Genomic DNA, 27,878 nt, shown 5'->3' on the forward strand with positions numbered 1-27,878 from the left:
TTATTTCACATTTTCCAAAATCAGTTTATTCCAACTGAATCGGAAATTATGAAGACACACTACTTGCTTGTGAATCACACCTACCAAGGCTATTTTCCCAAGAAGTGCAGACAAAACCTCCTCTCGCCTTTAGTCAGTGACTGCTAAATGGTGAAACAAAGTACATAAATGTTTCAACAACCATGCTTCTGTTAAGCCATGTTCACCCTGGCCCTCGAGCGTCCTTGCCAAGTGGCACTGCCATTGCTTGTGCTGCTTTCAGATCCAGTTGTGTAACTTCTGCTGCTGCAACGTCTTGGAGGCCAAGGTCCAGCGCTCAAGCCACTGCCGCAGTGTGAAGCCATGACGGCGCTCGCCAGGCAGCACAAACTGTCCTGGTTGTTCCCACCTAGAAAGTGAAGACTGGGATGAGTGGCCAGCAAACAGAGCTTCTGCATAAAATGTTTCCAAGATACAACACACCTTACTTGAACCTCCACTTACCCCAGCATCACTGGTTATCAAACTCTTTAAGGATCAATGTATTGTCGAAGGCCGGAATCACTGGGTTATTGTAGGTTTTCCGGGCTATATGGCCATAGCCCGGATCCCCTAAAGGTTCTCTGCTCATGTCAGAGGGTTCTGGGAAGGTTTCCATAGTCAACTATGTAGTACACTGCAAGTTTATCAAGCTTGAATTGCTAGCTTTCACAATTGAATGCAGGATACTAAAACAATGATACATTTCTACCTTTAAATGAGTTCATGGTGCAGCTACTTTGTTTTAATGACTATATTTAGATTTTTTTTACTGTTTTTTGAAAAATTGTATCTTGTATGCCCCATGCAAAATTATTTTATATTTTGTTGCTGTGTGCTTTCAAATAATTTTGGACTCATGGAGACCCTCTAATGGAGTTTTCCTGGCAAGATTTGTTCAAAGGGGGTTTGCTTTGCGCTCAGAGGCTTCTGAGGATTCCAACCTTGGCCTTCGGATGTATTCTGACACTTAAACGAAGACACCATGCTGACTCTTGCTATATGAAAGGGAGTGTGAGTGTAATAATTTAAAAATAAAAATATTTCACTACAGTAGCCTTCTCTCATTGCACGTGTGAGTTGGCAGATGGAAGCTTTCAAAACATCAAGAAAGAGTCAGGTGACTGCCTTGAGGTGTAGGTGCAATGGTGTTGTAGAAACAGAAGTTCTGCACTTAAATGATAGAGCTGTATTTGTATATAGAAGTGCAGCTTTCAGATAAGACCAATAGCTCCAGTGGCTGGTTTTATAAGACCAAGCTAATTTCCCTCAGATCCTTGCTTCATTCCATTTATATATACAGGTTGAATATCTCTTAGCAGAAATTTAAGCTGTTTTGGATTTCAGATTTTTTGGGGGGGGAGGGGGAGAGATTTTGAAATATCTATATTAACATCTACAGTATGTACATAAGGAAATATTATGGAAACGGGACTCAAATTTCAACATGAAATTAGTTTAAGACTATACATATAGCTTCTTAAACCAATTTCATGTTGAAATTTGAGTCTTTTAAAAAGACTTTATACATATAGCTTAGGGGCTGCAGTGGCGCAGCGGCCTTAACCACTAAGCTGCAGGACTTGCTGACCAGAAGGTCAGTGGTTTGAATCCACGGGACGGTGTGAGCTCTCATCATTAGTCCCAGCTTCTGCCAACCTAGCAGTTCAAAAACATGCAAATGTGAGTAAATCAATAGGTACTGCTTTGGCAGGAAGGCAATGGAGCTCCATGCAGTCATGCCAGCCACATGACCTTGGAAATGTGTATGGACAATGCTGGCTCTTTGGCTTAGAAATGGAGATGAGCACCAACCCCCAGTCGGACTTGACTAGACTTAGTGTCAATGGGAAACCTTTACCTTTACACATAGCTTGAAGATAATGTTATATAATATTTAATAATTATGTGTATGAAACAAACTTTGAGTACATTGAACCATCAGAAAGCAAAGGCTTTGCTATCTCAGCCACCTTGTGGACAATGTTGTATTTTGGAGAATTTCAAAACTCCAGATAAGGGATCCTCAACCTATATTGACTTTCTACCAGGAGAGCTTAACAAAAAACATCAATCCCACCCCCTTTCTTAAATTTCATAGCAACTCTGTAAAGTAGATCAGGAGGAGAAACTGACCAAAATGGGATTTATGGCTGAGTAGGGAACTGAGATGGGCCTTGACCACTCCATCCCTCCAGACTCTTGAGCCACTACACCAGACTTGTCCTTGCCCCCATTCTCAGTCTTCTACTCACCAGGCGTCCACGGTGCCCTGCACCTCTTGCCAGCACTCAATGTGGCACCTGCACTGCTTCGTCAGTCGCTGAATCCGAGGCAGGAGCTCACGGACCTGTTCCCGATCATGGGTCTGTATCTCTTCCACGAGGGCTGCAGGGGCGGAATCGGTTTGTTTATTCATTAGGACTGGAATTCAGAAGTAAGAACTGATTTGACCCCACTTGACTCTTAGTTTGACATCCCAAACATTTCCAATCAGCAAACTTTGGGAGTTTTAGGAAACTGTTGCCTTTGGCCCAGATTTTAATATGGAAGGAATTCTAAGAACTCTAAGTTCTAACAGCCAAACCTTTGTTTCATTCAAATCATAAGCAAAGTCAGCCACATCAATCTGGACAACATCGGATGACTTTCAAGTAAGTAACAAAACACACTGCATAGGTACGAATACTGGGATTATTTTTAAAAAACTTTCCATCATGGGCTTCGGTTTTTGTGACTGACCTTAGATACCTTTCACAGACAGAATCCAAGCAAGACAGTTTTGTAAATTGGCAACTGACTTCCAGTTTCTATCCGTAAACAAAAGAGGCAAGGGAAATGTGTTTTTGTGAATTTACCAATAGCAGGTTTATAGAAAACATTCTAGGGGCATTCCTAATGGCCTAAAGAAATGACCTGGTTTAGTGTACATGTTTGAACTGCAATATTTGATTTAGAAAGAATAATATAGAATCCCTGATATGGGTTAGATATTGTACATCAACTTCGCTCCTCCCACATCTGGGGTTTCAATTACCTACAGTTTCAGTGATCTGCGTCTGACAAAATATGACTTCCTTCAGCATTTTTTAAATCCCCCAGGTCATTCTATGGTACATATTTACCATATGTTGACTACAATATCTCACTAGAGGACCTAATGATGATTAGCTATATCCTAATTCCTCCAGTGCAGCTCTATGGTATATTTCTGTTCGTTTGCTACCACTTGTAGTTTCATGTATCCATTCAAACTCCTGGAACATATTCCCATCAGATACAAGGATTATACTATATTATATTTCCAAATTCAATTTTTTATGTCAAAATGACTTGATCAGAATACTTCTCTTTACAGCAACATTTACATCCTTTATATAGCTTTTAAAAATTTAAGCAGAAAAGACACTGAAAAACGACACATTATAGCACACAGAACACCAGACTACTATATGCTATCATTGTCCAAATATCTATCCTGCAAGAGTAATGATAATAATAATAATAATAATAATAATAATAATAATCTTTATTTATACCCTGCCACCATCTACCCAATGGGGACTCGGAGTGGCTTACATGGGACCAAGCCCGGACAATATATTACAACAAAATAAAACCAGAGCATAAACAATGAACAACATCAGATTACATAAAAATAATAAAATAAAATTATAAACACAACCATAAAATAACATTCCAATAAGCACAATCACAATAACAATGGGCGGGCCACATGTACAGGATAAAAACAATTCTAAACTCTCATCTATTTAACTCGCTGTGGTATTCCTGGTTTCATTGTCAATCTCTGCAGAATATTTCAGTATCAGAGACAGGCCAAACAAGCTTGCCAAATATAGTATTGGGATCCATTCATTGTTACTTATGTTTTATGAAACACTATTTTGTTTTGGTTTTGTTAAAGGAATGGAAAAACCTCCATAGAAGTATTAAGCACTGGAAACTGTCTCGTAACCCTGGGATTTGCTGGTTCTGTAAAGGACTGGGCCAAGCTGCGACTGGAGAGTCAACTCACCCTGAATGTTGGGCTCTGGAGCCTCGTCCAGCTGGTGCTGCAGGTTGCCCAAAGCTTGCTGTTTGGATGTTAGTTGGGCACGCAGACCAAAGACCATCTTCTTCAGGTCAGCCATGTGGAAAAGGAGCTGCTCAGGGGCCTATAGAGGGGCAGAGAAAGGCAGAGGTTTGGTAGGAGAAAGAACACAGGCTCACTTCTGCATCCAAGGGGGGGATACGTTCAGCCCTCCTGATGCCTGATGACAACTCCTTCCAGCCCTAAGTAAATTCTGGGGGGCCAAATGTTCTCTATTCTTGAGCTGCAAGCACTGGAAACATTTCCAAGACTTTCTGGAAAGCCGAACCAACAATCCTGTGTGAACCCTGTCTGATTTGGAAATATTTATTATTTATTTATTTACAGTACTTACATTCCACCCTTCTCATCCTGAAGGTGACTCAGGGTGGATCACACAACCTGTATACGGCAAACATTCGATGCAGATTATACAATGACAAGACAGACAACAGATAGAGGTATGTATAGTCTTTTCCTCCTCACTCGGCATCTTTTAGAGGCTGTGCTCGGTTCTGACCATGGAGGTGGGCTGTCGCTCCATCTCCTTGCTAAAGAGCTTTCTTTGTAAACTTTGCTCCAAAACACAGTGCCTAAAATACCTCTCCACTTAATGTGGTTCCTAGTCACCTACTCACATGACTGCTTTCGATCCGCTAGGTGGGTGGGGAGCTGGGCTGAAGGTCAGGAGCTCACCCTGACCCAGCATCAAACTGTCAAGCTTTTGACTGGCAAATCTACTGCAGCTGCAGCTGGTGATTAATCTTCTGTGCTAAAGCCATTGTGTGGGAGATGGCCACAATTTTTTTTTACTGGAACGAAGTTTGATGAGGGCACACTTTGCTCTAGAGAAGAATCACTAATCCTGAAAGTGTTTTGGAACAGTGTTTTGGATGGGAAGAAGCTGGCACTCAAAAAACAGCCTGAGTATCCCCTTCACACTCAGCTCTCATCCTTTCAAAAATATTCTTGTAAAGGGCATGCAGCCCATCATTCTTTCAGAACAGTATTCTTTTACTATACAGGAGTGTAATCTATGTCTCTGCAGAGGTTCTTTTGATTGCGGCTCCCATCATCCCCTACTATCAGCTAGATCTGATGAGATTTGCAGTGTAACATTTGCAGGATTACTTTGATCTATTGTAACGGGCAACGGCTCTTGAGAGTCCATGACCATCAGTTACTTCTAACTTTATATGGAATTGTTTTTGTGTTAACCTGACATGATTCAGCTCTAATTTGCTACTTCTGATTTTTTCTAGATGTGTCCCAATGGTGGGAGATACGTACCTTGTAAAGGGGGAAGGCAGCTCCGCTACACACATTGAGAAAAGCTCGGTACTCTGCTGGTGCCATCCGGCTCAAGCGGTGGATAGAAAGCTCATGGGCAGGAATGTACTTAGAACTGGAAGATACGGGAAGAAAGACAGGTGTCTTCAAATTCAAAGTTCACTGAAAGTAATACCTTCTGCTCTCAATGCCCTTGCATTTCATGTCATCATAGACTACACACCACACTGGATGAAGCCTTTCATTCTGCAGCAAAAAAGGCCACATTTTGGGACTGGCTTCAATCAGGCAAACCTTACTGCTTACAATTCCACTACTACCATGAGTTTCCCTCCATTTATTATGATTTTGCTCATGTCCGTTCACTAAGCTCACTTTTTCTGCAGACTGTTCTTTCAGCCTCTGAAGTTTGGAAGATGTTAAAAATTACACACTATCACAAAGCATAAAGGTCATTCCATGCCAAGTGGTCTCAAATTCATGTCTCAAATTTTGTTCAAATTTTAGCTGGAGCACCAGTCAGGTGTGAAACTAAGTTTCCCAAATTTTGAGGTCTCTAATTGCAATAGTTGCTGATCTAGACCCCCTGACCTGAAGGGTAGTCAGTCAGCATGTGCACAAATCAACAAAATGCCATTTTGGGGGTCTAATAAAATGGAAACTAAATATGTAAGAATGGCTAGTAAAATGAAATCCTGTAAAACGAAATCCTGTCCAGTTTTTTCTGCTGATTCGGATGAAATTAATTCCAACATTATGGATGCAAAATCCAGTCAAACAAGTGTGCATGAGTCAAGACTCATGGTGACAAATTTTGACCAATATTCAGACTGCAACTATTTCCATGCAAACGAAAATACGGACTTGAAATTCTGACCAAGCATTATTCTTGTGCTGGATATAATACTGCCAGATTTGCAACTATCCAGCATCTGTAGCTGCCTGCAGGATCTCTTCAAATTTGGCATTGTCAGTGCAAATGGTAAAATCTACCCAAGTGCAATGCCAATTATTTAAAAAGAGTCTACCTGAATATGCTTGTGAATAGTATAATCTGAAAGAGAAAAATTTGCTCTACAAGACTGATATGTTTTTGTTTGCAATGTGACCATTAAGTATCCTTTTACTCAGGTCAAAGTATGTTATATTTTGTGTATTTATGCATTATGCATCCTCATAGTCGTGCTAATCCATTTTATTGGCCGCTAAGACACGATACTTGCTGGATTCCAGTAGTTAAATGTCGTGTGCAAGCTGACTGACTACTCCTCAGATAAGGGGGTCTAAATGAGCAACTATTGCAGTTGGAGACTGTGAGGAAGCGTTAATGCCACTGGATGCCACCACAAATGTAAAGAAGGTATCAATGCCAGCAATAAAATGTAACGATGTGGTGTTAATCCCACCAAATGGAATCACCAAAATTATAAGGAAGTTCCTAGACTGCTATTAAATTAAACTGCCACCAATCTGTTTAGAGACGCTGGTCTTAAAGTCTCTGTTTATCTCTGTTAGCGTTGTGAGGTGACTTTGGTAGAGTGGAATGCACCAAACGTAAAATCAATGGAGGAGGCAGGTTTAAAATACAAAAAGAACAAGTTTATTGTTAAACAAAGCGTAATTGTTGCAATATTGAGATGTTGAGTTTGGCATATGCTTGTTGGTTACAATATGGCTTGGTCGAGATACATTCAGGCTTTAGATGTTACAATCTTATAAACTCCTTCTTCAGTGAAGTACTTTATTATTTCAGTGTTCCTTGTTGTGAATATTCACAACTGTTTGTCCTATACCGGATCAAACCACTGATCTCCAGTCTTACACTACTGGCGATCCTAAAACCTCCTCTGTTAGATTCTTTTTCCTCAAAGTAATCTAACTAGGTTTCACCTTCAGCTCCCTTGCTGAAGAAATATTCACAAATACTAAGAACTAACTGAATTTACACTGCTTCACAGCACAGAGCCCTAACTGACTCCGCCTTCTTCTCAGGGTCTCATCCTCCTGACTGAAGCTTAACTGCCACTTTCAAACCTTTTTCTCCTTAAGCTCCACCCACCTCCTCTGCTGCCTTGTCTTGTCACCATGGCAACCTATCCCTCACAGCTAGGCCATGGCAATAAATGTAATACATAAATACAGATTCAAACACATTATAGATAACACTTTATAATAAACATTATAAATACAGTTTAAACACATTATAAATAACACTTTATAATAAACACATCTCTACAGAGACCTCAAATTTTGGGAAACTTAGTTTCACACCTGACTGGTGCTACAGTTAAATTTGAACAAAACTGGAGAACATGATGGTGGAAACTTTTTAAAATTTTACACCACTTGGCATGGAATTACCCATAACTTTTTTTTAAGAAATAAAGCTGAGAAGTTTTGGAAATTTACTGTCATCTAAACCAGGGCTACTCAAAGTGGTGGTCCCTGAGCAGATTATGGTCCTTGAATCACTGGCTGCCAGTCCCTGGCAGGATTCCAAGAAAGAAAGAAGCAATTGTACCCAATGGACACTCATTTATTGCCCGTCCCTGGTATAACACTGAGTTACATTAACCCTGGGTTTCCTGAGCCAATAACATGATTCAAGCACAGGGAGGAGATTGGGAAGTACCTACCCAGGGAGCTTGCGGCGCAAGAGGCAAGGAAGGGCAATGGCCCCAAACTGCTGAACCTCACGATTCACTCGGTCATACAATTTCTGCGTTTCCAATTCTACCTGATGAGCTTGGGGCAGTAGTTTCATCTCTATAAAGTCCTGTATCTGATGAAGAGTTATATTTGAATCAGCATGAACTCAAGAGAAACAAAGACCCCCAAATGTTTTTCCAGGGGTAGGAAGTGGCAATCTCAATAATTCCACTAAGAAAAAGAATAAAAGGTTTCCTTGTTCCCTGCTACATTTTGTGTTTATTATGAAGTAATCTGTCAGTCCATCCTTCACTTTGAGGGGGTCAGAGGCACAGAACCACTGCAAAGGTGAAAACACAGCGAATTTAAAAAAAATCTGAGAGAATATCTCTCTTGGAACCTCTAGGTCAGTGTTTCTCAACCTGGGGGTCACGACCTCTGGGGAGGGGTCACGAGGGAGTGTCAGAGGGGTCATCAAAGACCATCAGAAAACACAACATTGCCTGTTGGTCATGGGGGTTCTGTGTGGGAAGTTTGGCCCAATTCTATCATGGTGGGGTTCAGAATTCTCTTTGATTGTGCATGAGCTATACCAGCAATTACAACACCCAAATGTAAAGTCTATTTTCTCAAAACTCCACCTGTGTTCACATTTGGGCATATTGAGTATTTGTGCAAAGTTTGGTCCAGATCCATCATTGTTTGAGTCCGCGGTGTATTTATTTATTTATTTATTTGCGACATTTATATGCCGCCCCTCTTACCCTGAAGGGGACTCAGAGCGGCTTACAAGACATGCATACACACACACAAACAATACATGTAGATGAACTACATCTCCAAAACTCAAGGTCAATGCCCACCAAACCCTTCCAGTATTTTCTGTTATTCGTGGGAGTTCTGTGTGCCAAGTTTGATTATAGGTGAACTACAAATCCCAGCAACTACAACTCCCAAATAACGAAATCAACCTCCCTGAACCCCATTATTATTCAAATTTGGGTGTATCGGGTATTTGTGCCAATTTTGGTCCAGTGAATGAAAATACACCCTGAATATCAGATATTTACATTGCAATTCATAACAGTAGCAAAATTAAGTTATGAGGTAGCAATGAAAATAATTTTATGGTTGGGAGTCGCCACAATGTGAGGAACTGTATTAAGGGGCCGTGGCATTAGGAAGGTTGAGAAACAAAGACCCCCAAATGTTTTTCCAGGGGTAGGAAGTGGCAATCTCAATAATTCCACTAAGAAAAAGAATAAAAGGTTTCCTTGTTCCTTATTTCCCCTTTCTTTTCTTCTTCCTTCTTTCCTCCCCTCTTTTCCCTGTTCTTCCCTTCTTTTCCCCTATCCTCTCTTCTTTTTTTGTTTCCTTTCTTTCCCTCTTCACTCCCCTTTTCTCCTTTCCTTGCTCCCTCCCTCCTTCCTTCCTTCCCCCCCCCCCTTCTAAACACAGAGGGGCAAGAGTAGCTTGAAACATAAGGCTACACTCTCATCCGATCTGAAACCCTCCTGCAGCTCCGCTTACCTGAGCCCCTTTCTTTGCTTCTCTTATGAGGCACACTCTTCTTCTCCTCTCCAAGGAACAACCTTCGGCCCATTACCATCCCTTCCAATAAACACATGCACAAAAGCCATCTCACCTCAACCTGGTCCTTCCGGAGCTGGGATTTTATGTAAGAGGTGCCCTTGATGAGCAGCCGGATGTGCTGCTGTTTCTCATTCTGCGAGAGGGAAAGCAGCAAAACAAAACCACACAACTGAAAGGGTTGCTTTGGAAGCCGCCTAGCCTTAATGGCCTGCTCGGTTTATGAATCTTGCGCCCACAGTATCCCTGACAGATCCCTCTCTGTCCTCTGTTTAAATGCTCCCACAACGTCTTCAACTAAACGCATTTCTGGAACACACTTCCCAATAACACAATGTATGCAATAAATGTTATTGTAGGGCAGCATCTAACCCTGGAGAAAGAACCTAAAGAGGGATTGGGTAAGATTATAATATTAGGTAATACAACCAACTGGACCAAAAGTTACTGTTTTACCCACTGAACAAGCTAAAATTGAATATCAGGGCCAAAATCCAATTGTTAGACCCAATTTGAACAATCCTACTGAATCAACTATAAAAAAGTAGATCAACATTTTGCAAAACCCACTTATTCAAGGAGATCTATATTATCTGAGGCTAGCAACCAGACTTAGATTCAGTTTTGTTGGTAGAAGGATATTTCTTTATCCATCTGCTGTATGCCACCTAAGAAATCTTTGTGTTTTGCTTGAAGCTAGGCATGGAAGTCTGAGGAGGAAGCAACTTGTATTTACAGAGAAGGGAAATGATCACATTGTCTTAATTCCAGAAAAACGTTACTACATTGTCTCACAATATCTGCCTATCTCTTAATATCTCACCAAACCTGCATTTTTAACAATCCTTATCACATTCAAAAAAGGGAGCAGTGTTTCCATTGAATTATCTAACACATCTGAGGGTAAACAAAGATTTCAGCTCACTATCCAAGGAATTAACTCAAGGACATATGCACAAAGACACAAAGACATATCCTTTTCCAAGTACTTACGACCAGGTGGCGGAAGTCCAGGATACGTTGGCGTTTCGCCTGCAAACCCTGAAGCTCTTCACGTCGGGTCCTTACCACCTCTTCCAACTCTCGGCAGCCATCCAGAAGGCCATTCCTATATCCCCGGAGCCTGACAGCTCGGAGCTCCAACTCAAACACAGCTCTGCATTGAGAAGGTAAGAATCTTGTCATCAAAGGAGGGGTGGGGGGGGGGGGGGAGTAAGGACCTAGCTATCTATCTAGCTCTCTGCAGACATCTTGTCTTCTCATGCTCACAGGAAAAGAACAAAATTGAGAACTCAGGGGTTTGCCATGTGCTCAGAAACAAAGCAATGAGAAGAGAGACACAGGAAGATATGGAGGGAGGGCTTTCCTTGCCGTTAACTCGTTGGCTTATCTATTTTCTTGATGAGGACTATAAACAGTGAGGGGGGTTTATCTTTGCCAGGACACTCTTCTTAACGTGCTCAAAAAACAAGGAGAATCTAAACCGGAATCCCACCTTAGTACCAAAGGCCTGAATGTAAATGACTTCTTGGTAAATTAAATATGTGAGAGTTTCAGGACAGTTTTGCATATGGTCAAATATTAATTATCTATATAAATAAAAATGTAATGTTCATTTGTGGGATTAACATAACTCAAAAACCACTGGACGAATTGACACCAAATTTGGACACAATACACCTATCAGGCCAACAAGTGACCATCACGCATAAAAACATTGAAAAACACAGCAGATGAGAGTTAAAAAGCCAAAAAATAAAAAATACATTACAACACATGCACAAAACCACATATATACACAAACACACATATATGCACATATACATAAATATATAGACACACATATACACACACAAAGCACATATACGCAGGCTGGGCCACAGCAATGCGTGGCAGGGGACGGCTAGTAAGTTTATAAAATGTTATGAGACAGCCAGTTTTCAGCATAACAGAATCAAACATGCTGAGTTATATATGTAAAATGCCTTATTTATTACCAGGATGTTTGCACTAGAAGAGCCAGCATGGAATAGTGGCAAGTAGTTTGAAATTTTGCTGGTGTGTAACTTCAATTTCTGGCAAGCCTATCATAAAGTTTTGCTTGGCAAGATTTACCCCCCGCCTTGGCTCCTGCAGGAAAAGCCCAGCTGCCTCCCTTCAGGGTTTGCTAGAAGAGGGAAGGCAGGACAGGAAAGGAAAGGAAGAAGCCCTTCTCGCCAACCTGTCAGGAAGGACCGTGTTTTGTTTTATTGGAAAGCCAGACAAGACAAAGCGCCTGTAGAAGGGGAGAAAGGACTAAAAAAGGACACATTCCTGTGCTGAGGCTTGAAAGGGAAGAGGATTTCTCTTCCATCCAGGCGGCTGCTGAGGGCCACGAGCAAATCTGGGCATTCTTTTGGCATGGCATCATGTAAAATAACTATTTGGCAGGGGAAATATCTCTATCTATAGATATCTCTCTCCCAAGAGAAGTGGGAGGACAAAGGGGGGTGCTGTGGAGGCCAAGGAGCTGTGGATGACATTAATTATCCCAGCCATCAAGCCTGGGATTTGACCACGACTTCACCCGGGCCAAATCGCCTGCAACTTCGCCTGGTTTATGGTGGCCAAAGCTTTTGGGACAGAAAATGTATCAGAGGAGCTTCAAGAACCATTTTATACTCAGAAGAGGCTTGCCATTGCCTTCCTCAGAGGCTGAGTGTGACTTGCTCAAGAGATCAGGGTGGGAAGTATAACGTGTGAACTGTATGCAACCTGAGAGCCATTTCTGGGTCCAAATGCCACATAGGCAGTGTGGGAAATAACTCCTTCAGACAGTTTTATCTCAGAGGCAGTCTTCTTGCTAACTTTCTAATAGCCATACACCAAAGATTTAGAGGAGAAAAGGGGTGCATGTTTAAAGTGTACCATCCCTTTTCCCTTGTTCATCTATTCAACTGGAGCAGAGGTCCTCAAACTAAGGCCCGAGAGCCAGATATAGCCCTCCAAGGTCATTTACCTGGCTCTTGCTCAGGGTCAACCTAAGCAACTTCAAAGCACACAACAAGAATAGTCTTATCTCATCAGCCAAATCAGGCCCATACTTCCTATTGAAATACCAGTAAGTTTATAATTGTTCTTCAATTTAATTATTGTATTGCTTTTAAGTGTTTTTTGCACTACAAATAAGATATGTACAGTTTGCATAGGAATTCATTCATGTTTTTTTTTTCAAATTATAATCCAGTCCTCCTACAGTTTGAGGGACTGTGACCTGGCCCTCTGTTTAAAAAGTTTGAGGAGCCCTGAACTGGAGCAATCTTACCTGGCTAGGATGGAATGCTCTGAGCCATCAGACAGCTGGCGATGCATCTCTTGGACAACTCCTTCCAACTGTGCTGACAGCCTCCTCTCCTGGGCATGCAGGGAGATCTGTTCCAGATGGATCGTTTCACATTTGCTCCAGCCCTCCTATCCCCAGAAAAAAAAGGGAGAGAAAGAACAAAAACATTTGAAAGGACCTATTCAACTTGTATGCAGAACACATCATGCGACGTGTGGGGCTTGACAAATCCAAGGCTGGAGTTAAAATTGCTGGAAGAAACATTAACAGCCTTAGAAGATCATCTGGGGAGGCCTGCTCTCAATCCCGCCTTCATCACAAGTACGGCTGGTGGGAACAAGAGACAGGGACTTCTCAGTGGTGGCCCCTTGGCTGTGGAACACCCTCCCCAGCGAAATCAAATCAGCTCCCTCCCTTTTAACATTCTGGAAAAAAGTCAAGACTTGGCTTTTTGAGGTGTTTGCAAATACAGTGTAACAGACATAGGAAAATGGAACGACTGGACGATGTGATTGGACAATGGTTTTAACAAGAAGACCCTAATGATATATGTTTTAATTGACTTTGCTATGGTTTTATATTATCTTAATGTTTTTAGTTGTATTTTATGGTCTTGGTACCGACTGTAAACCGCCCCGAGTCGCCTGTGGGCTGAGAGGGACGGTATATAAATATAGTAAATAAATAAATAAATAAATATGCAGATTATACCACTTTGATGGCTGAAAGCGAGGAGGAGCTGAGGAGCCTTCTCACCAAGGTGAAAGAAGAAAATGCAAAAGCTGGGTTGCAGTTAAACATAAAAAAACAAGATGATGGCAAACAGGCTGATTGAAACCTGGCAAATAGAGGGAGACAACGAGGAGGCAGTGACAGAGTTTGTATTTCTAGGCACAAAGATGACTGCAGACACAGACTGCAGCCAGGAAACCAGAAGTAATCTTTGGTGCTCAAGATTACCTGTGAAAGGGGCTGAATGGGTTGCTGTCAAAATGCTCCAAAGAACAGCACCTTGGAGTTGCCTATCTGTGTTTATGTAAGCCATCACAGAATGTTTCTTCCAAGTGACAGGTGAACACATACTTATGAGCTAGCCACCCCACCTCTTATTACATCTGGAAACTCATCAGTGCCCAAATTCCTCACCTGCATGAGGCTTTGGACAGCGGGCAGGTCATCGGCTGGGGTTGAGACATCTTCGAGATGACCGCTGTTGTAGCGAAACCTGAGGGAGGGGCAGAATGGCAAGACATTTAGGCTGCTGCCAAGGTTCGTTCCAGCTGTGAATGGTGGGGCAACACTGACATTAGCAGAAAAGAAGAGCCCATTGTGTTAAACTATTGTGCTGGCCGAACTACAGACTGAAAGGTCGGCAGTTTGAATCTGGGGAGCGGGGTGAGCTCCCATCTGTCAGCTCCAGCTTCCCCTGTGGGAACATGAGAGTAGCCTCTCACAGGATGGTAAAGCATCCAGGCGCCCCTTGGGCAACGTCCTTGCAGACGGCCAATTCTCACACCAGAAGCGACTTGCAGTTTCTCAAATCGCTCCTGACACACGAAAAAGTAGAAAAAGAAGGTATTAGATAGATCTTCTGGAGATCTTTGTTACCAGCCTCTTGGCCTTGGCACAGGACCTACTTGAGTGCTTCCACGTCACGGAGGATGTTGATGTTGCTGGTAAGTTCCTGCAACTGCTGAGTACTCCGAAGGGCCAGGTGCTCCAAGGCCAAAAGGATGTGTTTGGGTGGGTGAGAGCCAGCAACTCTCTAAAGGGAGATATAGAACAGGAGAAGTGTTGGCATAAAAGAAGAATTAAAGATTCAGCTGTATGCCAATCTGTTTTAGTGAACCATTTTGACAATAAATAAATTTCCAGCTACATTCTGTGTTGATCATATAGGCCTCAAATAAAAATGATCACATATGCTTTAAATATTGCTCATGCACATTTTTGTCTGTGTAACTCTGAATTTGTATAAAATACTGATGTTTCAAACCCCATGCTGTGAGAAGATTGGACTAAAAGTAGTGCTAGACTTTGTAGTTTCTCTAGCCAAAGTTACTGTTTGTTATCTAAGCTTTTTGTCCCAACTGGGAGGAAGAGGACCAAGGAAAAGATCTTGTTTACAGCAGAGGTGGTTAACATTTGGCTTTCCAGATTTAGGGGGCTACATCTTCCCAAGGTTTTAGCAGCATGGCTATAATAAATTCTGATTTGTCTGTAGGTGGAAACTTCTGGAAGCCAAAGATTTGTATTTATTTATTTTTATTTATAGTGTCAGAAGTGAATTGAGAATAAAGTTATAATGTATAAAAAACCACAACATTTAAAAAAGATTTGTATGTAGCTACTGAACTTCTACATTGAAACATTCACACCTAGCACCAGCAGACCAGAGTCATTTGTCCCACCCTGATAATTCCAGATATATATACCCTTTTTCCTAGTTCCAACAGACCTCGCTACATCTGAGGATGCTTGCCATAGATGCAGGCGAAACGTCAGGAGAGAATGCCTCTAGACCATGGCCATATAGCCCGAAAAAACCTACAACAACTCAGAACTTCTACTATTATTAGAGCCTCTATGCAGCACAATAGAGAAGTGGGGTGCACTGTGCTGAAGTGGAAACCAGTTTTCACTCCACGTCCTATTGGTTGGCCATAGTGAAGTGCTGCCAACTATATCACTTTTTATATTTAGACTGATTTTCAGCCTTTTCTAGTAAGATTTTAGGGATTAATTTTATGCAAACGGTCATGTTTTCAAGCTGCTTTAAAGCATGATTTAGGGACCAAACATCACTTGTGGAGGTGTCATAAGGTAAAGGTAAATGTTTCCCCTGACATTAAGTCTACTCGTGTCCGACTCTGGGGGGTGATGCTCATCTCCATTTCTAAGCCCAAGAGCCAGAGTTATCCATAGACATCTCCAAGGTCATGCGGCTGGAATGACTGCATGGAGCACCGTTACCTTTACACAGAAGCGGTACCTAATGATCTACTCACATTTGCAGGTTTTTGAACTGCTAGGTTGGCAGAAGCTGAGCCTAACAGAGGGAGCTAACCCTGCTCCCTGGATCTGAACTGCCAACCTTTTGGTCAGCAAGTTCAGCTCAGCGGTTTAACCTGTTGCACCATCAGGGGGCCGAAGATGTGTCTTGGGGGATTGCAAAACAAGCAGTATTTTTGTAGTCACGTTATATCATAATATCCCGATGACAGAAAATATCTGTGGCCAAATGTGAATGTGCTGGAGCATAAAATAAAGAAATAACATCACAGGCTGAAATTTTTAAAAATATCTTTGTTGTTTATTAATTTATTTACTGCATTTCTATGCTGCCTTTCTCAGGCCAAAGGCGACTCGAGGTGGCTTACACTGGCACAATTCAATGCCACAATAAACAAACAAAATTAAAAACAATTAACACACATTATAAAAACCCTGTAAAAAGGATTCAATGCATAAAACACCAGTAATTTCCTATTAGCTTCCTATTGTTCACTGTAATAATACCCACTTGTATGATTGTTGGGTTGTAATTGCTAGAATTTCCACCACTGACAACAATGGTGATAGGAACTGCATGATTTCCAACCCTGTTACATAATAATGAGATAAAGAGTGGCGGCAGCACCCTAAAAGGTTTGTGCTACCTCTGTGTGGACCATGGAAATGTCTAAGGGGGAATTATTATGATTCCCCTACCCCAGCCTTACAAAGCACTGTCTTCCTTACCTCTGCAATGCTGAGCCAATGCTGGTATGAATGATTCAGTTGCTCCTCACTCATCCCCTTGCTAAGAAAGACAGAGAAAGAGCATAGAAAGATGCTTCAGAATGAAGGAGTAGCGGAATGTATCAACCTCCTTGTTTGAGAAAATGAAAAGCACAAACTTTTGAAAAGGCTGTAATAGACAGAGAACACATAAAAATAAAACTAATAATGCTGGCTTTTAGTCTTCTTTGGGTATAATTCTTTCACCCTGTTCCCTATTGTTTATCCATCGGCTCGACGTTCAGAAAAAAAACCAGCAGAACTTTGAAATGTAACTTTTTAGAACTACAGTTCCCAGAATCCCTGATGATTCTAGGAACTGTAATCCAAACTCTGGCTTTACAATTCTACTGGGCTTTGATACAGAAGGGCAGAGAACTTTGCCTCTTTCCAGTATGAAATCCACTGCATTTAAGCTACGAAAAAACCCCAGATTTTCCCCTTTGACAGCATTTGCCTAAGTCCAATGTACACTGCCATTATAACACAGATTGAACTGCATTATATGGTCATATAATCTAGTTCAATGTAGTTAAACTGCATTATATGAGTCCATGACAATCTTATAATGCAGTTCAATTTGCATTATCATGGCAGTGTAAATGGAGCCTATGATTTTTAAATACAAGCTAGCTTTATCTGTCAGAGACGGCAGGATTGTTGCTGCAATTGTGTATCATCAAGTTATTTCTGACTTATGGAGACCTTATCATGGGGGTCTTCTGAAACTAAGACAGTGTGATCTAGCCCTTGATCACTCAGTGAGTTTTTATGGCCAAGCAGGGATTTGAAATCTGTTCTCCAGGGTCATAATTCAAACATTCACATGAAAACTGTCAGACTAAATTCAGAAGTCCCAGATTAGTTTGACATGTTCATTTTCTGTAACTTTTTCAGACTTGTGAACCCACCAGTTCTTCGTCACAAGCAGATGGTATTTGTGGCACAAGTTCCAATGGACCATAAGAGCCCCCGGTGGCACAATGGGTTAAACCCTTGTGCTGGCAGGACTGCCGACCGAAAGGTCAGCGGTTCGAATCTGAGGAGTGGGGTGAGCTCCTGTGTGTGAGCTTCAGTTTCTCATGCAGGGACATGAGAGAAGCCTCCCACAGGGCAGTAAAACATTCTGGCGTCCCCTGGGCAATGTCTTTGCAGACGGCCAATTCTCTCAAGCCAGAAGCAACTTGCAGTTGCTCCTGACACAAAGAAAAAAAAATCTGAACTACTGTACTTTGCCTCTGTTTGTGGTCCGTCTGTGCGATCATCTTGCAGCAGCTGAGGATGGGATCTATTGTTTCATCTACTTCCTTGCAGAGTCTACATTTGGAATCAGTAGCCAACTTGTCAATTCTGGCTTTTTTGGCATTTGTTCTCATTGCTTGTTTTTGGACTGCAAGAATCAGGCCCTCCGTCTCCTTTTTCAAAGTTCCATTTGTGAGCCACATTCGTGTTTTTTCCTTGTCAATTTTGCTCTCAACTTTTTCTAGGAATTGTCCATGGAAAGCCTTCTTTTGCCAGTTTTCTCTTCTGCTTTGCACTGTATTTTTACAGCATTCCCTCTTTGTCTTTTGCACTTTAAGCAGTTTTCTACTATTGACTTCCATCAATGTTGGTTCTTGACTTCCTTTCACATAATCTGCCAGTGCGTGTTTCTCTTGTTCTATCATTTGTTTTACTTGCAGAAGCCCTCTGCCTCCTGATTTTCTGGGCAGGTAGTCTATCAACAACAGTACATGGGTGTAATGAGTAATCAGTTTTCTTGTTTTTCTGTCCGTATCATCCAGCTCTGCTTGCATCCTGTTCACAATTCCAGCAGTGTATCTGATGATGGTGATGATATTATTATTATTGTTGTTGTTGTTATTATTATTATTATTGTCATTTTCTCCACATTCCTTGAAGAAAATGTAGAACATGGAAGGGAATGATGATTATCAGTGAGATCTGCAACAAAATATCTTGTAAGGCATTTTTCTAGCCACGATTTGAATCAGCCATTCCTTCCAAGTTAGACAATTGTCTCAGGATCATCGGAATATAATCTTCACTTACAGAAAACCCCAAATTTGTTTCTTACATTCTTCCATTAAAAGGTCTGGGAAAGTGAGAATTTAGGAGAGCTACTGATAGCTTTACCAGTCCTCAGTGCAAGCGTTTCCAAGACTTCTCCTTGTTCTGGGCAGTCAACACAGAAGTCTTAGTACATATATGAAAAAATCATGAACTTTGATTTCTCTGATTTGGGAGAAAGGTCAAAGAAAACAGAGTTGAGGAAAGTTCTTTTTCTAAATTATAGCTCTTCACATGATTATTCCCAGTTGAGGTATTCCAGGAATTGTGGTTCAAACCAAGCTTTCTCAGGCTTTAGGAGAAAGCTATACTGCAACATCACTTAAGGCAAGCATATAAAAACAAATGTGATGCTCCAGAAAGTTGGAAAGGGGTTCTTACGGCAAGTTCCCAGATATGCTGCGCTCAAAGAGGGTCTTCAGGAACTGGAAACGAAGCTGACAGGCTTCTTGAACATCTCGCTGGAGAGAAAACAGAAAACAAAACTCTGCTTAAGATATGCTTCTCAGATGTCCCTTATGTCAACACAGGGATGAAGAACATGTGACTGGTAATAGCACTCTTGGAATGCAATTCCAAATGTAACAAAATTGTGAGAAATCATGGTAGATTACAGTCCAACACCATACGGATGACCTTATCTGCTTTAACCTTTTCCATATTAATGGGAGCATGTTCACATTGTGCAAATTCATGGCATGCTACTAAGAATTCTGGGCATATTTCAACCACACACTATATTCATATGCAAAATCAGCCACCCATTGCATTGTATTAGACTGGATAGGTACCCAATAATCTCTGGCAGCTGACTATGGTAGCGGTAGATAAACTGTGGGAAACCAGAGCATGACCTCTTCATGCTTCATTCTGTTTGGACACCTTGGGCTAGCTGAATTCCCGTCCCCAGAAAACATTTCTTTAAAAACCCACAGCTACATACAAAATTGAATTCTCCAATAGAGTTCTGCTATCATCTGAGTGTGATCTGTATTGTGATTCGCTCTGGATCCTTTTAGTGTAGAAGGACAGGCTGCAAGTACATGCCGTAACTACTAGTTGTAAATATTTTGAGGTTATGAGATTATGGGAGTTCTATTCGAGCAATAGTTGGAGGGCCACAACCCTTGGACTGTGATCAGGGAAGATGATAGTTTTAGTCCATGTCAAACTCTGAAACACACTAGTTTGTCCTACTTTGGAGGGTTGTTATGACAAGAAAATGAGGAGGAAAATAATGTGCACCATCTTGAACCCAATGAAGAAAATGCAGCAAATGAATATACTTAATAATGTATTTTGGCTGTGAGTAACCAAGAAGATCTCACCAGAACCTCTGGCTCCAAACCAGGGAATCCAGACTTTGAAGTCTTTCCCAAGACCACTGCTGTCTGGGCCTTCCTGCCAAGAAAAACATATTAATGCTTAATTAGAAATGAAAGATCAGATTCCTGATTTCTAGAGCAGTACATTCAATGAATATCCCCAAACAGAGTCAGAGACTAAGGGGATGGTTTGCTCCAGAGCTACAATCACTTCCTTCATCAAATGAAATGGCTCAGTAAGTGAAGCCATTCCTGATCCTCTTTTTCATCAAATACATATTTATCTCACCCAGAGTTTCTCCTGATTCCTGCCCACAAGGAAGAAAAGCCTGGGCCTGTACCTTTTCATTGCCTCTAGTTGCTCCAAACGTCCCTTCATTTGCATTACTTTTTCATGCAACAGCTGATGCTCAGCCATGACCTGGGTCGAGTAGGCCTTCAGAAGCAAGGTGCGGCGCTTGGCATCACGGATCTTCTCCTGGGATGTCTCCATTGTGACCTCTGAGAGAGCAAAGGAGAAAGAAAAAAAACAATTCAGGCTGTTTTAGAACCTCCACAAAAAGTGCTTGACTTGCTAATATGCTTTTGCTTTGCTCTCCCCTTTTCCAATGGCAAGGATCTAGGTCAATATTTCCCAAACTCTTCCATGTGTTTTGGACTTCAGCTCTCAGAATTCTTGGTTATTGGCCAAGGCAGACAAGACTTCTGAAACAGATAGAGGACTAGAGTTTGGGAATCACTGATCTAAACCATTATGGGCCTTTCCACAGTCATATAACCTAGAATATCAAAGCCGAATAATCCACTATAACAGCTTTTTAAGCCATTATGGGCCTTTCCACACAGTCATATAACCTAGAATATCAAAGCAGAATAATCCACTATAACAGCTTTTTTTAAAAGTATTTTTATTGTGCATTTTAGTAATTTTTACAGTGAAAGTGAAGAAAAAACATGTGAAGAAAAACATGTCTTTTAAGCAAAGACAGAAAGGTGAGATGAAATGGATAAAAAGACAAAGAGAGAGAGAGAGAGAGAAGGAAAAAAAAGAGGGAAAAAAAAAGGGAAGGTTCCCAAAGACAAAACTTGACTTCCCAATGCCCTCTGAGTAATCATCTTCTCAATATAGGAATTATCAGTTTTCAATCAGAATATATATTTTTCACATGTCGGATATTTCTATCATGATGGTCATCTCTTCCAAATAAAATCTATGAAATCGGACCAATCAGTTTTCTTTCAGGTTTCTTTCAATCTTTAAAGTTGTCCATTTGGATTATGTCAAATACTTTAAGTATCCATTCTTCTGTGCTTGGTATTCTCTTCTGCTTCCATACAATAACTGCTTTGAACTGGGTTATCCGAGTCCACACTGCCATATAACCCAGTTCAAAGTAGATAATGTGGGATTTTATACAGCTGTGTGGAATGGGTCTATGAGTGTTTACAGAATAAACTGATTAAGAAAGCAAGGCAATGCCTACTCAAATTTCCGAAGTGATCAAAATTTCTTTATAACTTATAACTTGCTAAAGGCTCGAGCTGGTGCACTTGGGCCCTGTAGAGATAGAGTGACATAAGCATGTCTCTGTAATCCTATACTATGGCAAGAACACTTTAAACAAAGTACAATACCACAAACAACGGGAGTTGTTGGTCTATAAAGATCCTGATTCAACAGATATTTATATAATGTGCAGCCTGCGTTGGCAGCAAAAAACTGCAGTCAAAGTCAAGATCAGATGACAAAAAAGCCGACTTGAAGAATAGTCTTTCTTTCTTTCTTTCTTTCTAACACATCCTATATCCAAGGAGCTCAGGCCAGTTTTCAACAAATCAATTCAAACACTTTAAAACAATGTGGAATAGTAAGAATGATTTTTAAAACACTAGAAGCATATAAAAAAATAAAGCAAGATGGTTTAAAAAACAATTATGGTAGGATTATTAAAAGTGTATATATAAATATATCTGGAAGGTATCAACAAGGCCCTGAAGACCTAAAAGCGATGTTTTCACTTGGCTATTGGATGGCATCACTGCTGGCACCAAACAGCCTTCTTTAAACATTATTAAAGAAGTGCTTGCTGTTTAAAAAAAGTAATTTAAAAATTGGAAAAAAGAAACACCAAGAAATTATCAATAATATCTTTCATGCAGATGGCACTATTACTTGCTGGCAATTTAGACTGATTGCAGAGTTTATTCCAGAAAGCCACTCACCATCAGCCACAAGCTCCCGCTGTGTTGATTCGATCTGCAGGTCAATGTTCTGCAGCTCCTCACGCAGGCGTGCAATGCCCTGAACCAACTGCTTGCGGCGCTCTTTCTCAGACTGCAAGCCATTAAACTTGCCCTAGAGAAATAAATAGTTAAGACAGAACTCCATCTGACGATCGTTCGCAATGAACTAGTTGTTCATGCCGAAGACTCCATATTGCGTGTGCAGAGCACAATGCTCCACATATGGACAGTTTTACTCCTCCCTTCAGATCTATGAAGCCCCATGGAGCAATTCAATGGCCATTAAATAGGGAAAGAGGGAAATGACGGAGCAGTAGAAACTGCCTCCTGTTTCCACTGCTGTTTGTTAGAAACAGAAGAGGAAAAATGACATGGAGAAGTGCAGCTAGGGAAGGGAGCAGTTCCCATTGCTTGGTATCCTCTCTTCTTCTCTTGGCTATTTAACTGCCATAGCAACACCTGAAGGGGCTTGGAAACTGCTGGGTAGCAGATGGACAAAAGGGAGTAAGTCAATAGCTCCTTAGAACATAGACAAAACAAAATATATGCACATATAAGCTGGAATTACACAAATCTATGCTGATAAATAAGTAAATATCAGATCATCCATGGAACAGTGCTCCTAATTTCTATGACTGGAGATGAAGGCTGAAGAAAGACAACAGAACAATTCACTGATCTGAAATGTGCTGCCAGGGAAGAGTTCAATGGATACCATAGTCTATCAAAAAGAGAAATAAATGGGCCTGGAAGCAAACTAGTATGAACTCTCACAAAAGTCAAAGTTATTGCATGCTAGACATTGCATTTTGGACAAAACTCATTGGAACAGATTATAATGATCAGTAAAGTGGAAAGCAAAAGGGAAAAGTGAACTAAAGATGGATAAAAGAAGACACAGCCCTAAGTTCACAAGACCTGAGTAGGATAATTGATGACTGGGACTCAGAATGGACCTTGGGGTTGTCTTAAGACGAAGTCCATTTGACAAACAATAAGAAATAATGATGACGGTAGAATTCTGTCTAATGTCTAGAAAGATCTCTCTCTCAAACATGAGATACACGAAGCTGCCTCAATACCTAAGCACTGGTTTTGTTGAAATCAATACTATCTACACCAGGTGTGACACTGATATTGCGATTTCTCATCATTGACTTTGCTGTCTAGGACTGTAGAGACTCACTGTCAAATAACAACTGAGCAGGTCATAAGATCTGAATTTCTGACCTATATTGCTTAATAAAGATTTCCATTCAGTTTTTCCCTCATGTTCCATAAGGCAGGTTCATTACAGATTAAAAATTACTGCCCTAAGTCCAATGGACCGGAAATACTGCATGGATTCTGAACTCCAATTTGTATCATCCCTGCCAGGGTCAAAGAACAACTGGAGGGCCAGGGTTCTCCATCCCCTATCCCAGAATAGTAAGTAGCGTATGGTTTTCTCTCTTACCTCAGTCTCCTCCATCTGCCGGTACCTAAACAAGTTCAGGTTAAGGAAATATCTTCTCATTTTCATTTTAGACACCACATGAGCCAGCAAGTCAGGACTCCTTCACATTATTGGTGAGGGAAGTATAAAATGGTGGTGAAAATGTACCATGGAAACACATCACAAGCTCCCTAGAAGGACAGGTTATAAACGTTTGATGAAGCTGAAATGTTGCAACTATGCCCCATATGGAGATGTCATCGTCTGGAATCAGAATATTTGAAGGACTACCCCATCCCAGCTGGCCTTGTCTAGTTATGGTGTTTAGCAGCCAAGGCTTTGCTGTATCTCCCATTAGTTTTAGAACCCCAACTAGATAAAATATTTGTCATATAACAACACATGTAATATTGTGTCACCCAGATTAGTGTGCTCCCTTTTCTTATGTCTCTCCTTAAATCTAAAATATTTCAAAAAGATGGATCTGATTTGAAATGACTACATCTCTACAACCACCTAGGAATGAAACTCTTCCTACTTGAAAGGGTGGGGCAGAGTTTCAAATGATTACTGATAGATGCCTCTCCTAGCACACAAACAGCCCCTGGCCTCAGTCATTTGCAAGATGGCAACTCTGCAACAAAAGGCCTAATGAAATATTCTCCGTTTGTGGGGTTATTTTTTAAATTTGTTTCTGGCTCAAAACGGTTAGTAAAACATGATAACTTGGTAATTCATTTTAGTAACTTTTTTGTGTAATTGTAACATGCTGCCATTGTGAATATACTGTTTTGAAACTGAGTCCATCAGTTTATTTCATCAAGAACTTGTATTAATTTAAAATTAGAACACAGAACAGCTCAATCTTGCTCAACAAAACTTATTTTGTAATCTGGGTCATTGTGTACACATGTGTCATGGCTGTTTTTTAAAAGGTTTATCAATAAGGAGAAGCAACTTCTTTAGTAAACAGCACTGAAGGACATGTCATTTCTTGAACTTTTGTTTGCCACATCATTGCTGGAGGAAGAGAGAAAGTAGCTCTTTGAAGTGAAAGCTCTGGAACTTTTCAATGCACCCCCCTCCCCCCGATGGAAAAGGATACCACAACAAATTTCCTCGGATCTTCTTTACATTTCTGCAACATAAGGAAGGGGAGAAGGAGAATGATACACCAAATGGGAGCAAGATAAACTAAAATCCAACCCAAGTTCTTCCCTTCAGATTTTTACCTCTGGTGATGCACATGGCGAATGACGTGTTTCCAGATCTCAGCACACTGACCTGAGCACATCCTGGAGGAAAAGGAACCGACTAAGTGTTAGACCAGCAATTCCCAAACTCTAGCCCTCCAAGGGTTTTAGATTTGAATTCTCAGAAACCTCCTTTGCCTTGGGCTCCTGGAAACAGAAGTCCAAAGCACCTGGAAGGCCAGAGTTTGGAAAACACTGTGGTAGACTAAAGAGGTCTTTTTGGAGACCTTTCCAGAAGGGGACTAGAAAAGAGAGGATGAAGAAAATAAGCAATGAACACATTTACAACAGGAGAAAGTGACCTAAAACACTGAATATGCACTGCTCACCAAGTAAGACAAAATGTTATACGCCATCCAGTCCAACTCCCTTCACCGGGGCAAGAAAACGTAATCAAAGCCCTCCTGACAAAGAGCCATCCAGATATAGATAGATACATATGATTCACACACAGAGATATAGGTAAAGGTAGTCCCCTGACATTAAGTCCAGTCATGTCTGACTCTGGGGTGTGGTGCTCATCTCCATTTCTAAGCCGAAGAGCCAGCGTTGTCCGTAGACACCTCCAAGGTCATGTGGCCGGCATGACTGCATGGAGCGCCGTTACCTTCCCGCCGAAGCGGTACCTATTGATCTACTCACATTTGCATGTTTTCGAACTGCTAGGTTGACAGAAGCTAGGGCTGACAGCGGAAGCTCACGCCGCTCCCCAGAATCGAACCTGCGACCTTTCGATCAACAAGCTCAGCACCTCAGTGCTTTAACCCACTGCGCCACCGGGGGCTCCTCAGAGGTTGGGAGACACACAGATATAGTCTCATAGATTTGAAAGGGACCCCTAAAGAAGGACAATTATATGTTGCCTGTTCCAGAGTAGGCAAACCAGACAATCTCCACATCAACACTGGCAAAGAAACAGCAAGAAATACTGTTTACTCACAAGCATAAAGACATTACATATATTAGAAACCAACACTTTCTCGTTACTTTATTTTCCAGATCACCAGACTGGGCCACAGCAACAGGGGACGGCTAGTAAATAAATGTGGCCATTTTCTAGAACAGTGTTTCTCAACCTGGGGGTCGGGACCCCTGGGGGGGGTCGCGAGGGGGTGTCAAAGGGGTCGCCAAAGACAATTATAAAACACAGTATTATCATTGGTGGAGTTCAGAATGCGCTTTGATTGTAGGTGAACTATAAATCCCAGCAACTACAACTCCCAAATGTCAAGGTCTATTTTCCCCAAACCCCACCAGTGTCCACATTTGGGCATATTGAGTATTTGTGCAAAGTTGGGTCCAGATGCATCAGTGCTCTCTGGATGTAGGTGAACTACAACCCACCAAACCCTTCTAGCATTTTCTGTTGGTCATGGGAGCTCTGTGTCCAAAGTTCCATCACTGGTGGAATTCACAATGCTCTTTGATATTGTAGTTCAGGGGTCCACAAACCTTTTAAGCAGAGGGCCAAGTCACAGTCCCTCAAACTGTTGGAGGGCCGGATTATAATTTGAAAAATAAAACATGAATTCCTGTGCACGCTGCACATATCTTATTTGTAGTGTAATAAACACTTAAAAACAATACAATAATTAAAATGAGGAACAATGTTAACAAATATAAAATTATTAGTATTTCAATGGGAAATGTGGGCCTGCTTTTGGTTGATGAGATAGGATTGTTGTTGTTGTTGTTATGTGCTTTCAAGTTGTTTCAGACTTAGGTTGACCCTGAGCGAGGGCCAGGTAAATGACCTTGGAGGGCTGCATCCGGCTCCCGGGCCTTAGTTTGAGGACCCCTGTTGTAGGTGAACTATACATCCCAGCAACTACAACTCTCAAATGACAAAATCAATCCTCCCCTCAACCCCACCAGTATTCGAATTTGGGCATATTGAGTATTTGTGCCAAATGAATGAAAATACATCCTGCATATCGGGTATTTACAAAGTCTGGCTACCAGTATTAAAAAATTCTAAAATTAAAACAGCAGAGAGAAAAACAGGCAGGGACATCTATCACCTTTCAAGAAGAGTTTGCTCCAGGCACAGTCAGCCCATTGTATGCTAATCAAGGTGGTCAGTTGAAAAGATTCACACCTAGCCCAACTTACAAAAGCCTTTTGTCTCACCCTGGTCATTCCACAGATATATAAACCCCTTTTTTCCCAGCTCCAGCAGACCTCACCCTCTGAGGATGCTTGCCATAGATGTAGGCGAAACGTCAGGAGAAATGCCTCTAGAACATGGCCATATAGCCCGAAAAAACCCACAAGAACTGAGTATTTACAAGATGATTCATAACAGGAGCAAAATTACAGTTGTGAAGTAGCAATGATAATAATATTATGGTTGGGGGTCACCACAGCATAAGGAACTGTATTAAGGGGTCGCGGCATTAGGAAGGTTGAGACCCACTCTTCTAGAAGCATTCTCTCCTGACGTTTCACCTGCATCTATGACAGTCATCCTCAGAAGTTGGGAGACCTCACAGGCTGGGGGGGGGGGGAGGAAGGGGCGTGAGGCTGTTAGGAATGGTGGGAAGGAAGGCCCAAGTTGGCCCAGGCCTGCTCTAGAGTGCCTCTGCGCCAAGGGAAAGCGCCGTGGGCCACTCACCGCCGGAGGGCACTCTCTGGGGGTATCTTCCCCGGCGGGAGCCTCATCTCCTCGGCCGCCCAGCGCCTCAGCTCCTGGGGAAGCGGCAGAGGCGGCTGCCCTCCGGCCTCCATACTCGCCCTTCCGCCCTAAACTGCCGCCCTCACGGGAAGCATTTCGAACGGCGGCGCCCTCTGCACGAAGCCCCGCCCACCC

General features: G+C 41.6%; 1 protein-coding gene across 1 annotated transcript; it reads right to left on the minus strand.

The window, feature by feature from the left end:
• On the minus strand, positions 1-27,873 carry LOC132780239 (HAUS augmin-like complex subunit 5). The gene is made up of 19 exons (XM_067461399.1): positions 27,684-27,873; positions 25,049-25,111; positions 24,922-24,954; positions 23,838-23,862; positions 22,361-22,493; positions 20,479-20,638; positions 20,141-20,213; positions 19,194-19,273; positions 16,704-16,764; positions 14,600-14,727; positions 14,109-14,187; positions 12,945-13,090; positions 10,634-10,796; positions 9,696-9,776; positions 8,038-8,183; positions 5,402-5,516; positions 4,058-4,196; positions 2,274-2,406; positions 1-388 (listed from the first exon to the last, which is right to left on the minus strand). Exons 1-19 carry the CDS (start codon positions 27,794-27,796, stop codon positions 259-261), a joined length of 2,001 nt encoding a protein of 666 aa, XP_067317500.1. The 5' UTR covers positions 27,797-27,873; the 3' UTR covers positions 1-258.
• Positions 27,874-27,878: the final 5 nt, after the last annotated feature.

Source organism: Anolis sagrei, chromosome Y (assembly GCF_037176765.1).
Source record: "Anolis sagrei isolate rAnoSag1 chromosome Y, rAnoSag1.mat, whole genome shotgun sequence".
NCBI classification, from domain to species: domain Eukaryota; kingdom Metazoa; phylum Chordata; class Lepidosauria; order Squamata; family Dactyloidae; genus Anolis; species Anolis sagrei.

What these genes read in the sequence shown, in the direction of transcription:
- LOC132780239 (XM_067461399.1), bottom strand. Translation starts at nt 27,796, where the DNA reads ATGGAGGCCGGAGGGCAGCCGCCTCTGCCGCTTCCCCAGGAGCTGAGG. An exon ending in ATCCGAGGAAATTTGTTGTG is followed by an intron (nt 23,863 to 24,921) that starts GTATCCTTTTCC and finishes GAACTTGTTTAG; the next exon opens with GTACCGGCAGATGGAGGAGA. An exon ending in ATTGGCTCAGCATTGCAGAG is followed by an intron (nt 14,728 to 16,703) that starts GTAAGGAAGACA and finishes ATCTCCCTTTAG; the next exon opens with AGAGTTGCTGGCTCTCACCC.